Source organism: Notechis scutatus, chromosome 7 (genome assembly GCF_049901735.1).
Source record: "Notechis scutatus isolate UNSWTSFEM ecotype Mainland chromosome 7, rNotScu1.2, whole genome shotgun sequence".
In the NCBI taxonomy this organism is placed as follows: domain Eukaryota; kingdom Metazoa; phylum Chordata; class Lepidosauria; order Squamata; family Elapidae; genus Notechis; species Notechis scutatus.
In genome coordinates, this window is record NC_142015.1 from 7,629,614 (window position 1) to 7,649,888 (window position 20,275).

The 20,275-nt window shown below is 41.0% G+C and overlaps 1 protein-coding gene and 1 long non-coding RNA gene across 4 annotated transcripts in view; one reads left to right on the top strand and one right to left on the bottom strand.

Annotated features, from left to right (window-relative positions):
* The window catches only part of LOC148130021 (uncharacterized), a 49,705-nt gene extending 43,567 nt beyond the window's left edge, over nucleotides 1–6,138 (bottom strand). Inside the window, exon 1 of the long non-coding RNA XR_015750345.1 lies at nucleotides 5,983–6,138. This is a non-coding gene — a long non-coding RNA (uncharacterized LOC148130021). The remainder of the gene's footprint in view (nucleotides 1–5,982) is intronic.
* Nucleotides 1–20,275, top strand: part of LOC113414504 (zinc metalloproteinase-disintegrin-like MTP9) — a 132,574-nt gene that overhangs the window by 1,504 nt on the left and 110,795 nt on the right. The window contains exons 2-3 of one of the 3 annotated variants that reach the window (XM_087969933.1): nucleotides 133–263; nucleotides 7,654–7,831. In XM_087969933.1, coding sequence (XP_087826059.1) covers nucleotides 247–263; nucleotides 7,654–7,831 — 195 coding nt within the window. In that variant the 5' untranslated portion in view covers nucleotides 133–246. Of the gene's footprint in view, nucleotides 1–132; nucleotides 264–986; nucleotides 1,285–7,653; nucleotides 7,832–20,275 lie in introns of those variants that run through there. The other 2 variants (XM_087969934.1, XM_087969932.1) reach the window with 2 other exon arrangements.

Genomic DNA, 20,275 nt, shown 5'->3' on the forward strand with positions numbered 1-20,275 from the left:
CTAGAGATGGTATCCTCAACTCATCATTTATCACTTAGTCACCAATTTTGGCCACTTAATGTTAATAATAATTGGATTCACTTTCAGTTTCTTGACAGACTAACAGTAAACAAAGTATTCTCTTTTCTTCAGGATCATAGCAACAGAACAAGCATAGTGGCATCTACAATGGCCCATGAGTTGGGTCATAATCTGGGCATTACTCATGACAGCGCTTCCTGTAATTGCAGTGCTAGATGATGCATTATGTCTGTGACAATAAGGTAAGGATTGAGGAACACTTTTAATGCCTTTCCAATTAAGTTATTTTTAACTATTTGCAACTAATTGTTAAACATACTAAGAACTTACAAAAATGAAATAGTCAGGGAGTTACAAAAAGGAGGGTTTGGATCATTTGTGTGTCACTTTACCATGTTGTAGTTAAAATGTGTTATATTTTAAAAGGTAGAACTGCTCTCAACAATTGAATAGCCATCATTCATTAGCTCCCTCCAAAACACAAGAGTTTAAAGGAATAGAGTAGGAAGCGTAGCCCAAGAAACCAAATATGAATATCTGTGATGGATAAAAGAGGAAATCAGGTTAGACGTTAAAGACATCCCTAAAATGGGAAGCAGAATGGGGGAGGGGATTATTCTGAACCATGCAACAGCAGGAAGAACAAGATAGATTAGTGTCCGTGGGGTTTTCCTGCCTCGCCCCTTGCAACATAGAAGATACGTTATGTCTCTGCCATATATTGCAGTCTTCTGAAATCAATCGGTAGCAATGTACAAGTAGTCATTGACTTGCAAGCATTTGTTTAGCAACTATTTGAAGTTACGATGGCACTGAAAACTGTGGCTTATGGCTGGTCCTCACAGTTACAACCATCGCAGCCTCCCTTCAGTCACAGAATCAAACTTTGGGCAGTTGGCGGCACCAGCATGTATCTATGATGGTTGCAGCATCCTGCGTTCATGTAATCATCATTTGTGACTTTCCCAGCTGTCTTCCCCTATGCAAAGCCAATGGAGCAAGCTGGAGACCCTTAATGACTGTGTGATTCACTTAACAGAGTGGCAAAAATGGTTGTAAAACTGAGCATGACTCACTTAACAACTGGCTTGCTTGGCAATGGAAATTCTGTGGTAGCAAGTCAAGGACTACCAATATTTTGTTCTGGGTACATGTTTAGGCTTTACTTCATCAAGAGAGAAAAAGGAAAGGAAAAAGGAAACAGAACAAATTGAAGGAATCTTCTCAGCAATTGTCTATGGCAAAACTCCCCATAACTTTTGTGTAAGAATTTTGTGTAGCTTCAGTGAGCATGCCACCTATGGATTTCTAGTTTCTTCTGCTAAACCCCTAGAACTTTCATTGTCTCATATTTCATGCAATGGCAATGAGGTCAGGAAGTATGGAGAATGCTATGTAGCCTTTCCTGTACTTCCTGAAAGATTCCTGCCATCATGGTTACTTTAACACTTCTAGACACTTTATGCTGTTTTGTACAGAAGACCTTGCCTAGAAAACAATGTTGCTGAATTAACACCACCAAATGAGTCTGGTGCAACCTTGACCTTGAAAGAAGACCATCTTGTCTATTGAATGGCCACCAGCAGATTGTCTTTGTGTTCTTGTTTTCAGCCCCTAACTTGAGGGCCAATGATTACATTCCTAGTGATTTGTATTAACATTAGGAAGGTGCTTGGGTGGGCTATGATACCATGTTTGCATCTATTGAAGTATGCAGTTTTGGAGGTCAGTGGCACATCACTGATATTATGACCTTTTCAATGAAAGAAATCAACAATGAATACTTTCAGGCAAAAAGAGAGTTAGCATAATTAGCTCTCTATTTGCCTCAAACCAGGAGTGGGATTCAAATTTCTTAACAACCGGTTCTGTGGGTGTGGTCTAATTTGTGGGTGTGGCTTGGTGGTCATGTGATTAGGGTAGGAGTGGCTTGCTGACTGGGCGTGGCTAGGTGGTCATGTGACTGGGGTGGGCATGGCCATGTGACTGGCAAACCAAATGTAAGTGGCCCTCACTTAATGACCAGGTCCTTGCTTAGTGACCAGTTGCTTAGCAAGTGCTTTTTGCCAGTTTCCAAGTCCTGGGGAGGGCAGAGCGAGGCCCAGGCAGCTACGAGGAGCTAGGGGAGGGCAGGGTGAGGCGCAGGCAGGTGGCCATGTGACTGGCTGGGCCTGGCTTGTATGTAAATATTATAAATTATAACTTTTACCCAAAATCAGGCAAAGCAGAAAGGCAGATTGAGTTGCTCACAGAATCACAGATTCACTTAGAGATCTGTGTTCCTGCCATCGGCTAGCTGAGTCTGCACTGCTTCAGTCCTAAGGAAGGTTTCTCTCTGCTTAAAAGTAGAGCCGAATATAAAGAGTAACTTTAGGAATGCTAGGAATGTTGCACTTAGCAAAGAATTCCATGAACAGGATACTGACCTCTGCAACAACTCAGCCTTTAAAAGAAAAGCATACTTTTCTTTCTCCAATTCTTATATGACCATTTTAATCTAGCAGTTTGAATAAAACACCACCATAAAATAATACAAGAGGAATCCTGTGGCATTCATATGTTACTAAACTGTAATTGCCCGGATACCAGGACACCAGACTATTGGTGAGGGGCACTGGGAGTAACATGTAGAGTTATCACAGGTTGATTATCACTACTCTAAAAGATCAAACACATTATTGATTATAATTTATTATATTATAATCCTAGATTTTTTCTGTAGCGTCATATAAACCAGTACTTATATTTTTAAGAGTATGCTAAAATCACTATAGTCTTTTTCAAGTCAGGGTACCTTGTAATATCATTCTTATAGGCTAACATTACCTTCAGAAATAAACTCTTGCATATTAAATGGAGTTCCTTCCAAATTTACATTTCATTTATCCTATCCTTACTCCAAAAATAATACATATTTATCTATGTCAGAGCAGGCAAAGCTATGGAACATCTCATAAATATTTCATAAATGGCAGGGATAAGCATAAGCAACTAGGGGATGCGGCAAGTGATGAAACAAGAATTAAAACATCATGGGTTCCGGTTTCGCCAGGCTTCAGAGGCGGCGGGGTTTCGCGATCTCTGCGATCCCCACCGCGCTAGCCGTTCTTGGTTCCTCCGACCCAGACGGGTCTGGAGGATAAGGTTGCCCCGTAGAGGCAACCGAAGACAGGGAGGATCCGGACAGGGGGTTGGGGTGTTCGCAGACCCCTTCCCCACCTGGCATAACCTCCTTTTCTCAAGTCGGTCCAGCGGCGGTCAGCAATGGCCGCCACAAAGAAGCCAGCAACCGGACAAGATCGTGCTGGAGGAAGAAGGAGAAATTTTTGAAGCGAAAGTTTTTTTTGACTGAACTGGGACTAGAAGATACCTTGAAATCTAAGATTTGGTTTTTTGTTTGAAAGATACTTTGTTTCCAGAAGAGATTTGCAAGCGGCGAGTGAAAGTGTTTCAAGTGAAAGTTTACTCTCCTTCCACATGGAATTAACAAATGAATGCTGAAAATACTACTATTCTATAAAAGGTAAAAATTTAAAGCTTCTTGTTATAAATGGGAAGGGAGAGGACAAAAGGAAAATTTATACTAAGATTTTGTTGAAGGAGATGCCTGGAAGATTTTAGAGATTGGAAGTTACTATAATAAGAATTTAAAATACAGACTGGTTTTTTTTTTTCTCCCTTTGCAACTGATTTTAACTCAGGAAGAAGGGAAGAACTTTGTGCTTTGTTTGGATTGTTTCATGACTTTGGGACTTTGGGATTTGCTTTAAGCTTGGAAATATCATTGGCTGTTTTAAGAAGAAGAAGAAGAGGATTTACAATGACTTTATCTGCTGATGAACTGAGAGAGGAAGATGGCAAAATAAAGAAAGACGATGTGGGAGAAATTTTTTGCTTTTTAGAAATGGTGCTTGCTACTTATCAGCAAATACAACAACTGATGGAAGAAGGAGAAGAAGAAGAAGCCATCTTTAATGAACCCATAGAGGTGCTTAAGAAAGGAAGGAGAAAGAAAGGGGGAAAAAGGATATAAGACTTAAAAAAATATCTAAGAAAGAGAAAAATAAGATGCAAAATAAATACAAGGCTAGAAAGCAAAAGGAAAGAGAAATACAACAGAGAGGGGAAGTTAAGGGGGTAAAAAGATCAGATGGGATAAGACAGGAGGAAGAAGGGGGGAAAGGCCACGAGGGTATGAAACAAGATGTGAAAAAGAAATGTTTTTTAGGGATAAAGGGTAATATAATTTTGTTTTAAAAGGATTCTGCAAGGTACATAAGATAGTATTGTAGTATTTGTATTAGAAATAGAAAATTATAATTTTATATGATTTGAGTAAAGACTAAAATATTAAAGGTTTAATAATGGTAGAATTTAAGATTTAATAAAATATTAAAAGGAAGGTTTAAAATACTTAGTTTAAATATAGATTTTAATTGACTATTGTGTGGATGTTAGTATGAATATATTATTGTAATACTTGTTTTTGAAATAGATAATTGGAATGTTATGAGATTTAATGTTTAATGATATATTTAATTATGTTATGGATTCACTATTTTCTTTTTGTAAGTAGTATGTACTAAGCAGAATCAGATAGGGAATTTGGAGTTACCTTAAATGTTAATTTAGAGGTGCGATGGAAAGGCATCATACTTTGATTTGTGATTTCAGGAGAAATTCTTTTATTTTATTATGGGGAATGAGATAAATAGACAATTGGAAAACAATGGACAAAGGATAGAAATATAATGATTTAAATTAAGTTAATAAACAAAATAGAATTAAGAAGAGTGGAAAGCGGGGAGAAGTTATAAAGAAGTTACAGAATGGTAATTAAGATAGGTAATGGCATATAAGATGAATATGAATTTAATTGAAGTCCATACAAAGAGTGGTAATCTGGGGCCAAGCTACTTTTTTGAAAAAGAAGTTTTACTTTATGTGTTTTGTGTGTCTATGTCTACGTGAGATTCAATAAAACCTTGGAGGAAAGCGGGAGGAGAATAATTGCAAACAAGACAGAGGGAAATATGAGTAGGATGATTAAATTTAAAGAGAAGAAATGAGAGTGTTAAAAGATATTTAAGTAGAAATGGGATATATTAAAATTACACTGTATAAAATATTGTATTATCTGCCTTGTAAAAATTTACAAGGGAAAGAGGTTTAATGTGTACAAGGTTTATGTTTTGTTTGTCTTTAAAAACTAATAAAATTTGTTTAAAAAAAAAAGAATTAAAACATCCTGACACAAACCCTGTGACTTATGCAACTGCACAATATCTTCTGTCACTACAATTTGTACTACAATGGCTAGGTGGGTGGGAGTCACAAAATATCTACAGAATCCAAACTGCTAGCATTGTACCAAATTGTCCTGTTTGCCTATCATTAACCTTCTTCCATCCCCTTTTGTTTTGTTAGACAAAACAGAAATATTTCCAAAGAAAGTTCTGAATTGCAGCTATACATTTTATTTTGTTTTTCCTACAAACACTTATGTGACTGAAATAGTACCCAGAGGCTTTCCTTGTGGATGATGCTAAGGGCTGATGACTTGCTCCACAACATTTTAACTTTTTTAAATTAAAAACAATCCGTGCAGAAGTATTCAGGGGTGGGATTCTCTTTCCCTCTCTTTCTCTCTCTCTTTCTCTCTCTCTCTCTCTTTCTCCCTCTCCCTCTCTTTCCCCCTCTCTCTTTCTTTCTTTATCTCCCCTCCATCTCTCCCTCTTTCTTTCTTTTTTTCTGCCCCTTCCTTCCACCCTTTCCTTCCTTTCACTTCCTTTCTCTCTCCCTTTTTCTTTCTGCTCTTTCTTTCTTTTCCTCTCTCCCTTCGTCTTTCTTTTTCTCTCTCTCATTCTCTCCGTTCGTCTTTCTTTTCCTTCCTTCCTTCCTTCCTTCCTGTCTTTATCTCACAACACACACCAAACTCTCTCTTGTCACACACAGACACACACACACACACACACACACACACACACACACACAGACACACACACACACACACCTGGTCTGGGAAGAACTCCAGAGTAGCGAATGGCAGGACAATGAAGAAAGCAGCAGCCCCGGAACATCCATCCGCCCTCCCTTTCAGAGCACATGGGTGGCAGCGGTGGCAGCGGTGGGGGGGCGGGCAATGGTGGTGGCACAGCTATGGGAAACCCCAGCCTCCCTTTCCCTCTCCTCCTATCAAGCTGGCGGCCAGGTGGGAGGAAGCCCAGGACAGGCACAAGGTGGAGGAGATCCCCCTCTCTCTCTCACACACACACACATAGGAGTGGCGGATGGGGCGGAGGCGAAAGCCAGTGAAGGGAGGGGAGGGCAGGGGAAAATGAGGCAAGGATTTTCAGGCATGCACAAAAAATGTCATGCATGTGCAGTAAAAAAGCCTGGATTTGGCCCATAGGAGCAGCAGAGAGGGGTGGGGCCAGCCTGGGGTCAGTTTTACCAGTTCTTAGAACTACCGGTGATGTTAACAACTGGTACCATAGAAGCGGTGTGAACTGGTAGAATTCCACCCCTGCCTCAAAGTATTCATTGCTATAAAAACTACTATCCCTACAAATGAGGAAAAGAAAAACATAATTCCACTGTTTTCCCTTCAGTGATATTATTGTCCTTCCACAGAGAGGCTGACTAAAAATGAAAATGAAAGGCAGCCCACTCAAACACAAGAAGTAGCTCAATCAACTAATATCACATGGAGTTCCCATTGCAAATTTATTTTGTTAAAAAAGAAAAGAAAGTTGGTCGGGGTGGGATTCAAATGTCTTACCAGCCAGTTCTGTGGGCATGGCTTAATTTGTGGGTGTGGCTTGCTGGCCATGTGACTGGCTTGGAGTGGCTTGCTGGCTGTCGTGGCCTGGTGGTCACATGACTGGCTGGGCGTGGCTTGGTGGTCATGTGACTGGGTGGGCATGACCAACTCAATGTCATTCACATCAAGAGGTGCCTTGCCTGGTCCCTCCCCTCCCAGCCATTCCTCAACTTATCTATAGTTCTATACAAATATTGTTCACCTTTTTTTGACTTTATTATATTGACTATAGATGTACTTTCATGGACCACTGAAAGGAGGAAATGGCTCACATTCTTTGCCCAAGAGGATGATAGGCAACAGGTTTTAAAGAGTCTGTCAGAAAGAAGGGGGGGCAATGTATTTTCCAAAGAAGCAGAAAGCAAAACAAGAAGCAATGGATGAAGACTGGACAAAGAGAGAAGCAAACTAAGAACTTCTAGGTGCTTCAACACTGGAGATTTTTAAGAAAAGACTGGACAGCCATTTCTCTGAAATGGTATAGGGTCTCCCCCAAAGTCCCTTCTAAGTGTTATTCTATTATTCTGATACCCCCCGCCCCTGCACCCTCCTGCGTCCCATTGTTGGCCTTGCAAGCCTCCCTGCACTCACCTGGGAGCCAGAACTAGGTGCATGGGCAGGGCCAGTTGGTCTTCAGAACTACTGGTTCGTCGAACCAGATGTACAATTAACATAAATTAACAAATCCCTAGAATCCCACTGCTGAAGTTGGTGGAATTAAAACTGAGGGAGCATAATCTGGGTGTTAGATCAAGGGCTACAAAGACTTCTCTTAGCACTTTGCACAAATCACTTTGTTAGCTCTACAGTTTTGAACCTCTCTCTGAGTTCAGCTCTTGTAGTATCCAGGAACATCAGAGGTATCTTCTTAGAGACAGACCACAATGCATTCTCAACAAACCCTTGAGTACAGATATTGTTACACCTCCAGTTTGTGGAAATTACTTAGTGGAGGTGGGAGAAGAATGTGACTGTGGCTCTCCTGTGGTAAGATTTTTTTTAATCAACAAGAGTCATTTGAAAAAATTTCTCAAAAATGTGAATCCTTGAAAAATCATCTGGCTTTCTAAGTGGTTTGAGCCATCCAAGAGGTTGGTTTGTGGATGGCATAGGTTTGTGCCGTTTATGTACATGCATGTATGCAGTGGTTCCTTGGATTTGGGTTGTAAGGGAATAAAGAACTGGTATCTCATTAGTATTCCGGGAAAAAAATGGGTGATTTACCTCTTTTTCCTGACTGAAAACCCCTAATTTTTTTTTGTCCTCTCCCTTCCCACTTACAACAAAGAGCTTTTAATTTTTACCTTTTATGTAAAAGCAGGTTTTTCAATGTCCGTTTGCTCTCTCCGTAAGAAAGGAGAGTGAACTTTCCCTTTCAGCACTTTCGTTCGCCGCTTTGACAGCCTCCTTTGGAAACAATATATCGTGCAAAAAGTCAGGTTTCCAGGGTGTTTAGATATAACTTAATGTCCCGGTTCAGCCAAAAAACTTTCTCTTTTAAACTCTTCCTCCTGCACAGTCTTAGCCGGTTGAAGATTTCTTTGTGGCGGCCATTGCTTACCGCCGCTCCACCGCCTTTGGAAAAAGGAGTCTAGCTGGCTGGGGAAAGGGGTTGCGATGTCCCCAGACCCCTGCCCGGATCTCCTCTATCTTCCGTTTACCCTTTTGGGGTAACGACAACCCCTAAATCCAATTGGATCGGGGGTACTCCAGCAGCGAGCGCAACAGGGACCCGCAGAGAAGTGGATTCCTGCCGCCGCCGAAGCCTTGCAACCGGAAGTAATCTTTTATCTATACTCTAATCACTAATAATCTTTTTATAAGAACAGTTATTTAGTGAAGTGTTCTCTTTATATTGTCAAATAAACATGTAATGGTTTGTACGAATGTCATTGAGAGACAAAAGAAGGAGGGAAAGTCTACTCGATGGTCATATAGGAAATAGATTAGCCTGCAGAAGGAATGGGGCATGGCAAACAACTCAAGAGGAGCAATGTGCATGGCAAACATCTCCCACCCTCTCTCTTGGTCCATAAAGATGAGGGGGTAGAGATATTGAAAGATTCTGCTACTGTAACCTTACAACAAAGGTAGTGTTAATATTCATGGTCAGTGCTTCTTCTCTGGACCACCTCAAAGGCTGGCATGAAGAGCAGAAAATCCATCATGAATAACGAATGGGGACTTTAGGTTATGTGGGATTCACAACTGGGAGATGAGGATATTTTTGTTTGTTTTATTCTTTTCACATAGGAAATATCAGATAAGTCTGTTTCATGCAGATAGGCCATGATCTATTTTCAATAACAAACCATTTGTGCATTTGCTAGCATGAACCCATAAGAGGGAACACATCGCAGAAATATATTTTCCTTGGCAGTTTTCTTCTTCAGAATAGACCAATTAGATAAAATAAGTCTATGACATCATTTGATATGTTTTGGTTTTCAGGATTGTCAAGATGCCTGCTGCAACGCAGCAACTTGTAAACTGCAACATGAGGCACAGTGTGACTCCGGAGAGTGTTGTGAGCAATGCAAAGTAAGTGTCTATGAAAATACTGTTGTTTCTTAGTTCCTGTTTCCCACAAAAAGGCATGCCATCCTCTTTGCAGGTCATGGCCTTCCAGGTTTCGTGTTCTTTTATTAGTTAAGTTGATCCACTCTTTTGTCCAGGTTAGTGCTGCTGCTCTGTAATATAACTCCCAATTTGGAAGACCAAGTCCTCCTCTGCTTTTTACATCCTGTAATGATTTTATTTTTATTTTAGGTTATTTACCTAACCAAATAAATTCCTGCGTAATTATATTGAGTTCATTAAAAAAAGGATTTCTCTGGTCTGATAGGGATCATTTGAAATAAATACAAACATTTGGGTAAGATTGACATTTTTATAGTTGCTACTCTTCCCAGTAAAGATAATTGCAATTTAGCCCATAATTCCAAATATTTTTTTGTTTGTATAATAATGTATCATAATTATTCTCTTTTATTGTTTTACATTGTGCGGTCAGCCATATACCTAGATATTTAATTTTCTTTATTGTCTGTAATCCCGTTACTCTTTCTAATTCTATTTGTTGCAATTCCGTTAGATTTTTGGACAGGAGTTTTGTTTTCTGTCTATTAATTTTCAGACCTGCCATTTCCCCATATCTTTCTAATTCACTAATTAACTCCTTTCCTGTTTCTATTGGATCTGCAATAAAAAAGACCATATTGTCCGCAAAAGCTTGCAATTTGTATTCTTCTATCTTGACTTTTAGTCCTTTTATTTCCGGTTTTTGCCTGATTCATCTAAGAAGAATCTCGAGTGATAATATAAGAAGCAGAGGAGAAAGAGGACAACCTTGTCTAACTCCTTTTTTTATTTCTAAGCTCTGGGTAATTTTGCCATTCACTATAATATTTGCCTTCTGATTGGAATATATTGTTGTTATTATGTGTTTGAATTTCGTTCCTAAGTTCCTAAGTTTGCCTTCTGATTGGAATATATTGTTGTTATTATGTGTTTGAATTTCGTTCCTAAGTTCCTAAGTTTGCCTTCTGATTGGAATATATTGTTGTTATTATGTGTTTGAATTTAGTTCCTAAGTTCATATAAATTTGCTGTATCATGAATTGCCAGTTCAGGTTATCGAATGCTTTCTGAGCATCCAAAAAGACAAGTGATACTTGTTTCTCTGGGTGGACATCATAATATTCCAGAATATCTATTACTGTTCTCAGATTGTTCCTAATTTGTCTGCCTGGCAAAAATCCACTTTGGTCTGAGTGGATGTATTCATTCAAAAGTCTCTTCAATCTGTTTGCTATAATGGTTGTGAATATTTTATGGCTGACGTTAAATAACGATATTGGTCTATAATTTTGGATTTGTGTTGTGTCCGTGCCCTCCTTCAGGTTTAGCGAGATAAGTGCATCCCTCCATGTATGCAGCATTTAACATCTATCTAGTAGATCTTCCATTATTTTATAAAATTCCCCTGGGAGACCATCTGGCCCTGGTGTTTTATTGTTTTTCTGGTTTCTAATTGCCTGATTTAATTCTACTATCGTTATCTCTTTAGTTAAATTTTCCTTCAGATCTTCTCTATCTATAGGCCTCATTCTTCTCTCAAGTATTTCCTTATCTGTTCTTTATCTACCTCGTCTCTCTTATACAAATTCTCAAAATATTGGTATACAATCTTTTTCTTTCTTTCTATTGTATGATGGTGTTCTCCATTTTCATCTTGTAGTTGACGGATGATTCTTTTCACTCTCTCTTAAGCTTATACCTTCCCAGTTTATTAGCTTGTTCAAAGAAAGTTTGTCTAGCTATTTTTAGATTTTCACCATTTCTTCATGATCTGCTAGATTAAGTTTGTGTTTGATTAAAGTTAATAGTTCTTTTAATTTAATGTTTTGTGGAGTATTTTGTAATTTAGTCTCTAATTTCTTAATTGTTTCCTGTAGCTTATTTTGTTGAGCAAATTTTTCTTTGTTTCTTTTTGCTGAGTATGATATTATGATCCCCCAAGTAACTGCTCGGGTGGTGGGGGGGGGGGGGGGGGGGGGGGGGGGGGTTCCTTCGCTGCCCCACCTGGGCGAGGGGCTGGAGACGAGCGCCCGAGAGGCGGCCCAGCGTTTCCAAAGGCGGAGAAGGGCCAAGCGGGAGGATCTGTGGCCGCTTCCATGGGAAGAGAGCTGGGAGGGACCTTGAGAGGTCGTCTAGTCCAACCCCCTGCCTTGCTCTCGTCTTACCTCCGGTGATGAAGCACCCACAGCACCGTTTGCAAATGGACTAAACATGTTTTTAATCCGTCTATCCCTCCTACACACGTTCCACTTGCCCCCCAAATAAACATTCCCTGCCTCCTCCTCCTACTACTACTCCGCCACTCGCGCCTCATCGATGGCTTCCTTGAATGAGACGTCCTCCCCGGCCAAGAGTCTCTTTTGTAGCGTTTGCTTCCTCATTCCCAGGACGATTCGGTCTCGGAGCATCTCTTCGGTGTCTGGGAACCTGCCGTTCTTTGCTATCTTCCGCAGTTCGGCTATGAATGTGTTTATTGTCTCCCCCTTTCTCTGGCTCCGCGCGTAAAATTCCTGTCGGCTGACCAGGTAGGAGGTAGAGGGGGTGTAATGTTCCTTGAGTGCCCGTTGGAGTTCGTCCCAGGACACGCTTAGCAGGTCTTCCCATACCAGGGCATCTGCCATTTCGTAAATCTCGGGAGTCACAGTAGGTCAGGAATAAGACTTTTTTCTTTTCATCGGGGGCTGCTTGGAGTCCGTTGACGTTCAGGTGCATATCAAATTGGCCCATGTATGAGGACCATTTCCCCTTTGTAGGGGATTGACATCGGGCCGTGTGCCACGTTGGTCGGCGGGGTCCCGATCGTTGCGGTGGCCTAAAATGGCGTCTGAATCCCCACGAGGTGTCCTTTGTTCTCTCCACAGCTCAGAATCCCACCTTCGTCTCCAGGGTTCAATGAAAAAGAGGCAGGACGCGGCAGGAGCAGGTAAAACTCTTTTTATTGGTGTTTAACCAAAAAAAAACCCGCTCAGTCGCGGCTTTTGTAGCTTTAGCTGTCGCTGTCCAAAGCTTCAGCCACTGACGGGGATTTGTTTCTCCCGCCAGTGGCTGGGCCAATGAGTGGCGTTTGCTAGCCGACTCCACTCTGTGGCTACATTTGGTAATACTCCTCCTTTTCCCTGAAAGGAGCTTTGACACAACCCAACGTCCTCCTCCGGGGGTGCTGACTATAATGCCCATTGTCCCCACCTAAAGGAAATGAAAGGCCAGGTAGCCTGCCAGACTGGGGCAACCATCGCAGCCCTTCTTTCTGGCCGCCTTCCGCAGAACTGCTGGAACTCTGGTTCCCATCCAAGGCAGTCAAGGGCGGGATAGAAGCCAGGAAACCGAGTTCTCATCCTGCCTTCGGCCTGGAAGCTGCCTGGGTGACTTAGGGCCACTCACTCTTTCTCAGCTCAACTCATCGGATGGGCTGGCTGTGGGGAAACTAGGAGAACGAGGAGAATTGCCACCCTGAGTTAATTTATACAAATAAGAAAGGCAGGTTTCTCTCTCTCTCCCAAAAAGAGATCATCTTTAAGCTTGAGTTGTTCTGCTTCCCTCTCCATCCGGTAAGTTTCGGTGTCCTGCAAATGCAGAAATTCATGGATCAGCCTGTTGTGTGAATATTGCCAATGTTTTCATTTTTTATTTTTTTTTGTAAATTTTATTTGAGTTTTCACAAAAAGAAAAGAAACACAATTAAAACATCTTTTTTGAAAGCAGCATAATCCCGGGTTACATTTCTTCGTGCAGACACAATTTCAGGTTCATGCTCATTTTTATATTCTATTCCATATCTTATTACATTTTACATTTTCTACATAGCTTCTCCCCTCTTTTAATTTCCTCAATTTTATTGTATTTATTTCATCTCAATTCAAATCATTATATTTATATTTTTTGTCTGTCCTGTTTCAATTGTCTATTATCTTTTCTCATTAAACAAAATTTCTCCTGTAGTTACTGATTGGAGTATGACGCCTTTATATCTTTCCCCTAAAGTTATAACACTCAATATAATACATAGCTTCCATTCGGATTCTGTTTGGTACATTCTTAAACTACACACAGTATTCTTTTAAAAAAAAATTATAAATGTATATAATTAAAACAACATTCCATTCCAATTCAATTCTATCATTAATATTAATATTCATTAAAGTCTTAAGATTTTTCACGTTACTTTTCAATTAAGTATCATACTTCTATGGGAACAATTATAAGCTTTCCATAATTAATCCCCCCCTTCATTTCCAAGGTCGGTAAAATGAGGACCCAGATTGTTGGGGGCAATAGGTTGACTCTGTAAACTGCTTAGAGAGGGCTGTAAAGCACTGTGAAGTGGTATATAAATCTAAGTGCTGTTGTTATTGCTATTGAGATGGTAGACAATTCATAGATGCTTTTTTGCCCCCAAAGGCAACTGCACTTCCTTGGTTTTTGTTTTTATTTTCTTTGAAAACATTTCGTTTCTCATCCAACAAGCTTCTTCAGTTAAAAAACAAAAAACAAAAAAGGAAGTCCAGTTGCCTTTTGGAAAAAAAAGATCCTTTAGATTCAAAAATTTTCTGTCTTTGCCTTCACACCTGTCTTGTCTACCTGCCTGTCTGGCTCAATTAGCCAAACTTGTGGCACAGTGTTAGTAAGGATTAGCACTGCAAATATTTTAGTAGTTGGTATGCCTTATTTAGAGGCAGTTTTAGTGTAGTGGTTAAGGCATCAGGTTAGAAACTGGGAGGCTGGGAGGCCTACTCTGGCTTCAGACACAGTGCCAGCTCTGACCTTCAGCCAGCCCTTCCCTCTCAGCCCTAGGAAGGAGGCAATGGAAAACCCCTTCCCAAAAATCTTGCCAGGAAAACTACAGGGATTTGTCCAGCCAGCCACCAGGGAAGACACCTAATCAATTATTTCAATTGCTACGTACTAGTTTTATATAAAACGAGCATGTAGCAATTGAAATACACACAATATGTTGCTAGTATGTAGCTATTGAAATACATAGTAGGACATCTATTGCTAGTCCATGTATAATATGCCACACGCTAAATGAATATCATAGTAGTCTGGTTCAATTATCAACCATAATTCCTGAACCCAGGATGCCGGCAGAGGCACATAGTCTATGCTTCCCTACCTCACCCTCTCTTTTGCCTGGGTGTTAGTTGCTGATTTACTTGGCCTAATCAAAGACAAGTCTGGAGTCTTGTTTGCTCCTAGCCAATAAATGCAGGTCTGTATGGCCGAGATCTCCTCATTCAATCTGTACACAGACTCTTGCCTGGTGAACGGAGGGAAAGGGGTGAGGGGAAAGCAGGGGTTGGGAGTGATTGTACCTGAGCAAAGATCTTCTTGATGAGCATGGGCAATCTGCTCTTCCTTTGAAGGGCAGGAAGTCAGAGGCATCTGACACCTGGCCAGGTGAAGATAAAAGGGGATTAAAAATTTAAATTATCTCCAGCAAACCTGCCACCTTAACCCTGCTTCCCCCCCCACAGCTTAATCCTTTGCCGGAACAAAGATGAGCACATGCAGATGGAGAAGTTAATTGTGTTCACCAAAAGAGTCTACACTTGGGTTACATACATCCAGGTTGTGGGCCTCCTGCATGGAATTAGGTCTTCCTCAGACCAGGTGTTATTGCTCTACTACAGAATTGCCTCTCTTGTTTCCTCAGCCACCCGGCCATTCATTGCATTACATGGGACGCCCTGGCCCTATTTCAGTAGAGTTATCTGCAGGTTGCTAACCTCCCTCGATTTTTTTTTTAAGTCAAGTTTGTTTACTGTTCTCCCCTTGTGGCTAGGGGAAATAGCCCACATGGAAGCAAACCTGTGATTATCCACCATCTGCATTCTTTCTTCCAATCCTGGTACTTTAACTGGTAGAATACTGTACCACAGGCGGTCTATTTTAATAGCAACCTCCAGACATCCATAAATGAGACAAAACATACCAGAAAAAATGTGGGCTTGGCATGCTTGGTTAGCTGCAGCATCAAGCGTAGGGTGAGGCCTGTTCAACACCATTTGTTGATGAGTAGAAAGGACTTTCCAAATTGTACCACGTTGGTTTGAAAAAGCCACTTGGATCTGAGAAAAAATAATAATTAAAACTGATAAGCTTGGGAATGGCCTACTCTGCAAGCTTTCAGATGCTCTTGAATTCTTCACCAGGTGATTTAAGAGCAGGAGATGGAGAAGAAGCAAGAAAGCAAACAGAGAAAAAAGTCCAGGTATCTACACTACCATGAAGTGACAATTTAAAGATGCGCCTAGACTGAATTAATTTGTTAGCTGTAGATGACTTCTTCTCTGTTGAAGAATTCTTATCAGCATCACAGCTTATAAGAACAGCTGTCCTCTTAAAAAGAGCCCTGTCAATAGATTGTACAGGTATTCCTCAACTTATGACCAAGACTGAGCCCAAAATTTCTGTTGCTAAGTGAAAATTTGTTAAGTGAGTTTTGCCCTATCTTACGACTTTCCTTGCCGCATTTGTTAAGTGAAACACGCAGCTGCTATGTTAGTCACATGTTGTTAAATGAATCTGGTTTCCCCATTGACTTTGCTTGTCAGAAGGTCACAAGAGGGGATCACGTGACCCTGGGACCCTGCAACGGTCATAAATACGAGTCAGTTGCCAATCGCCTGAATTTTGATCATATAACCATAGGGATGCTGCAACGGTCATCAGTGTGAAAAATGGTCATAAGTTACTTTTTTCAGTGCCGTTGTAACTTTGAATGGTCACTAAATGAATCGAGGGCTACCTGTACAATCAACTGATTCCTATCCTGCAGCCTTCTCAGATTGAGTACCAATTTGGCATTGAATTACCAGACCTTTAGGTGCCTGGAGGATATAAACTGGAGAAGGAGGCAGCCATCTTATAAAGTGATTTGATGCAATTTGGTATTAATTGTATGCACAGATATGTTCCATTTTTTTAGTTTGGCTCTCTTGGCTCATAGAACATCGTTGTAAGCATGCCAGCTCCTAAGTCTCACTTAATTCACTTATACTCAATTCCCTTATACCTTCTCCTTCCTGAAAGGGAGCTGAACAATTCATCAGCGTTCATCATATGTCTTTCAACCCAGAAACAAGCCTATGGCTGGACTCACACAATATAAAGGGCCACACTTATTTTAATTTAACATAGTGGACTATTCAGTTACTATTTAGAGCAGAGATGGTATTCAGCAGGTTCTGACCAGTTCTGGAGAACCGGTAGTGGAAATTTTGAGTAGTTGGGAGAACCGGCCAATCCCACCTCTGACTGGCCCCGCCCCCATCCATTCTCTGCCTCCCATTCGGTCACAGCTGATTGGCTGGGTCTCCTTTGGTTGCCCTGCACAGGAGAACGGAGCTGGAAAGCAGGTTAGTGGGGTGGGGAGGGAATGGAGATTTTTGCAGTATCCTTCCCCTGCCACGCCCGCCAAGTCATGCCTGCCAAGCCACGTCCACCAAGCCACACCCACATAGCAAGTGGTAAAAAAAATTGAATCCCACCACTGATTTAGAGTCATCATACCTACCTATTGCCTATGGGCTTTCATACATAATGTTAACCTCTCCCAGTCAGAACCAGAGCAGGAATGTCATTGAAGGCAAGAACAGAAAGAAGAAAGAACTGAGCATCCTTGTCTGTCATTTAATTGCCCAAAATTTCAATGCCAAGAGATAATCCATTTATACACATTGTACTTTTAAAGTCATTTTAATCCCCAGGATTAACACCCAAAGAGTAGGTGAAGATAAGAACTTCTGGTTGAGCTAAAAACATTTTAGTTCTTAATGTTCTTAACTAGTTAAGTAGCCTCTATAAGCTATTTATCATAATGGTCTCAGGAAACACATTAAGGTGATCCAGGTATTGTTCTCTAAATATTGCTGAAGAAGGAACCAAAGCTATGAGAAGGAATGGCTCAGATTGGACCAATAAATCTAAGGCAGAGTGACATTCTCGTTCTCTTTTGCTTTGACAAACAGCCTGAAACTCTGGCATTATGTCTGGAGCAGCCCAAAGTTTAAGGACAGTCCAAAGTTTAAGGTGTTTTTTTTTTTTGAAGACACGATGGACTAAATTCTTAACTACATACCTAAGGAAACGAAACTGCAAGGCTGCAAAAGGACTTGTAAATAAATCAAGGCAGGGATTAACCTGCCAAGAAGATGCAAACAAGGCATGTATCATAAGCAGAGGGGAAGGACCACAAAGAAAACATTGAATTCCCTTTGCCATTATTTCCTGAATCCTTTCTGACTGGAACCTGTGAATATGGCTGAATCCCAACTTGGTTGTGCCTGCACTACTTTTGATGCATTAGGAGGAATCTCAACCTTGACAACTTCAAGACCTGCGAATTCCCAGAATTCCCCAGCTAGATTGTGGGCTTAAGGTTCACAAGTCTTAAGTTGCCAAGGTTAGACACCTCTGCATTAGAGATTTCTGACTTCTAAATGATTGAGGGGCATGGGTGGTCTAGAAACATGGAAAATATTAAATAGAAAGGGAGAGAGAGAGAGAAAAAGAAAAGAAAAAGAGTCAGATAGCTGAACAAGTAACTTCAAGGTGTGATCAAAGGTGTATTTTTTAAAACAATGTTACGTAACCTGTTCTTTGTGCCCAGAAAAAGTGGGAAACAGAGGGAGGGAAAGTTTCCACTCTTCTTATAAACAATAATTAAAAATCAGATTTGTGCATTAGGGCCCAAAAGCTAAAAATAAAACCCCTGGGATATCTATTGCCACGAACTGGATTAACTGATGGTTAAAATGTCTAGGAAGCAAGTGGTTTTAAAACCTTCTCTCTCACCCTACCTCAATAGCTTTAATCACTTTCTAAAACCTACTGAAGCAGTAACCGTAACCACCTCTTGCCCCAGCAAATTATAGAGTGCGGTCAAAACTGAGCTTCGGCCAATACTTTCAAGAGTGCCCTCCGATTATCCACACCACATTTCCTTCCTTCCCTTTTCCATTCCTGATGTTCTATTTATACTGGCGGGCGTTGTTTTTTCTGGTTAGTCTTTTACAAGGGCTATGCAATTCGGAATTGTTGAGAGGAGCCTTGAGCCCTGGGGACAAAGCAGGGTATTTACGTAAAGCAACTACAGAAGGGCATTTCTCTGGATCTCCAAACATTGCTAACCTATGATTGCAAGCAGCGTAGTCAGGCGGATGACATGGCAGGCCTTGGTGGGGTGGGATTGCAACACTCCATCAGCACCCAAGCATCTGGAGGGCCACCAGAGACCACTTCTTGGAGGGACGTGGTCAGGTTCTGAAGAAGCTTCTTGGATGAACAGCTGTATGTTTTCAAGGTAAAAAAAAGAAGTCCAAGAAAGTCCAGATGCCTTTTGAAAAGCACCTTTGGGACAACTGTGACCTGGATGGTTGAGAATCTCCATAAACGTTTGCAGTGAGAATTTAAGGACAGGAATGTGAGAACTCAAGATACAAGACCCCATTGCTGTTCCCACCCTTCCATCTCCTTTCCTTCCTCCCCAAAAATGCTGAGCAAAGGAGCTGCTTAAATTTGGCCATTGTGTCCCCACATTCAACAGCTATTTGCTGTTCAAAAGAAAGGGACCCCAGAAACTGCAGGGCAGTTGCTGCCTTCTGAAAAGGAAACACACAGTGTCTATTCCAAAATTGGCTTAACAGCATTGTTTTTTAAAAAACCCCTCTCTTCTCCCCACAAAAAAGCCCCACAAACTAAAAAAAGAACCAAACCAGAAAATCCTGTTCTCTCCTTAAGTGGGACCTCACCTATTTGGGATCACTGCTTTGAATTCTCCAGTCTGACTGACTCCCTGCCCATGCTAGATATGATTGCCCAAGGGCTGCATTGAGAGCCAATTTGGTTTAGTGGCCAAAATCAAAGCTTGAGGCTAGAAAACAGGGGACCGTGAGTTCAAGTCCTACCTTAGCCATGCGAGCCAGCTGGATGACCTTGGGCCAGTCACTGTCTCTCAGCCCAACCCACCTCAGAGGACTGTTGTTCTGGGGAAAATAGGAGGAAGAGGAAGGGGTGTGGATATATTCTCTGCCTTTGTGAAAGTTATTTGTGAAAGTAATAAATGAATGAATGAATGAATGAATGAATGAATGAATGAATGAATGATCATGTCTACCCATTCACTCTAGGACCTTGGACAAAACACTGTGGTAGTGTGCCTTAATTTTCCCTCTGTAAAAGGGCAGACTAACATTCAATATTGAAGAACTGCGATATAGACAACCCTTCTTTGCTTGATCTACCCCAAATTATTGCTGTAACTTATCACACAGTTTCACTCAGCTAGATGTGAAAGAAGAGAGTGTAATTTTGTGTCCCACCAGAACTGCAAACTGACTCAGGAGGCTTTTGTGATAGATCAGAGGGTCTTCAAACTTGACAGCTTTAAGACTTGTGGACTTCAACTCCCAGAATTCCTGAGCTAACATGACTGGAGGAGGAATTCTGGGAGTTGAAGTCCACAAGTCTTAAAGCTGTCAAGTTTGAAGACCCCTGTATAGATCGTCAAGTCATTAACAAATTCAAGTCCTAACCAAGGACTTAAAAGCTGTTAAGGTAATGTCTGAGTATACACATAATCCTCAACTTACAACTGTTCATTTAATGACTGTTCAAAGTTACAACAACACTGAAAAATGTGACATGACTGTTTTTCACAGTTACAACCTTGGCAGCATCCACACGATCATGTGATCAAAGTATAGACACTTGGCAACTGGTTCATATTTATGACGGTTTGCAGTGTCCCTGGGTCACATCATCCCCTTCTGCGACCTTCTGACAAGTGAGGTCAATGGGGGAGCCAGATTCACTTAACAACCGGGTTACTAACTTAGCAACTGCAGTGAT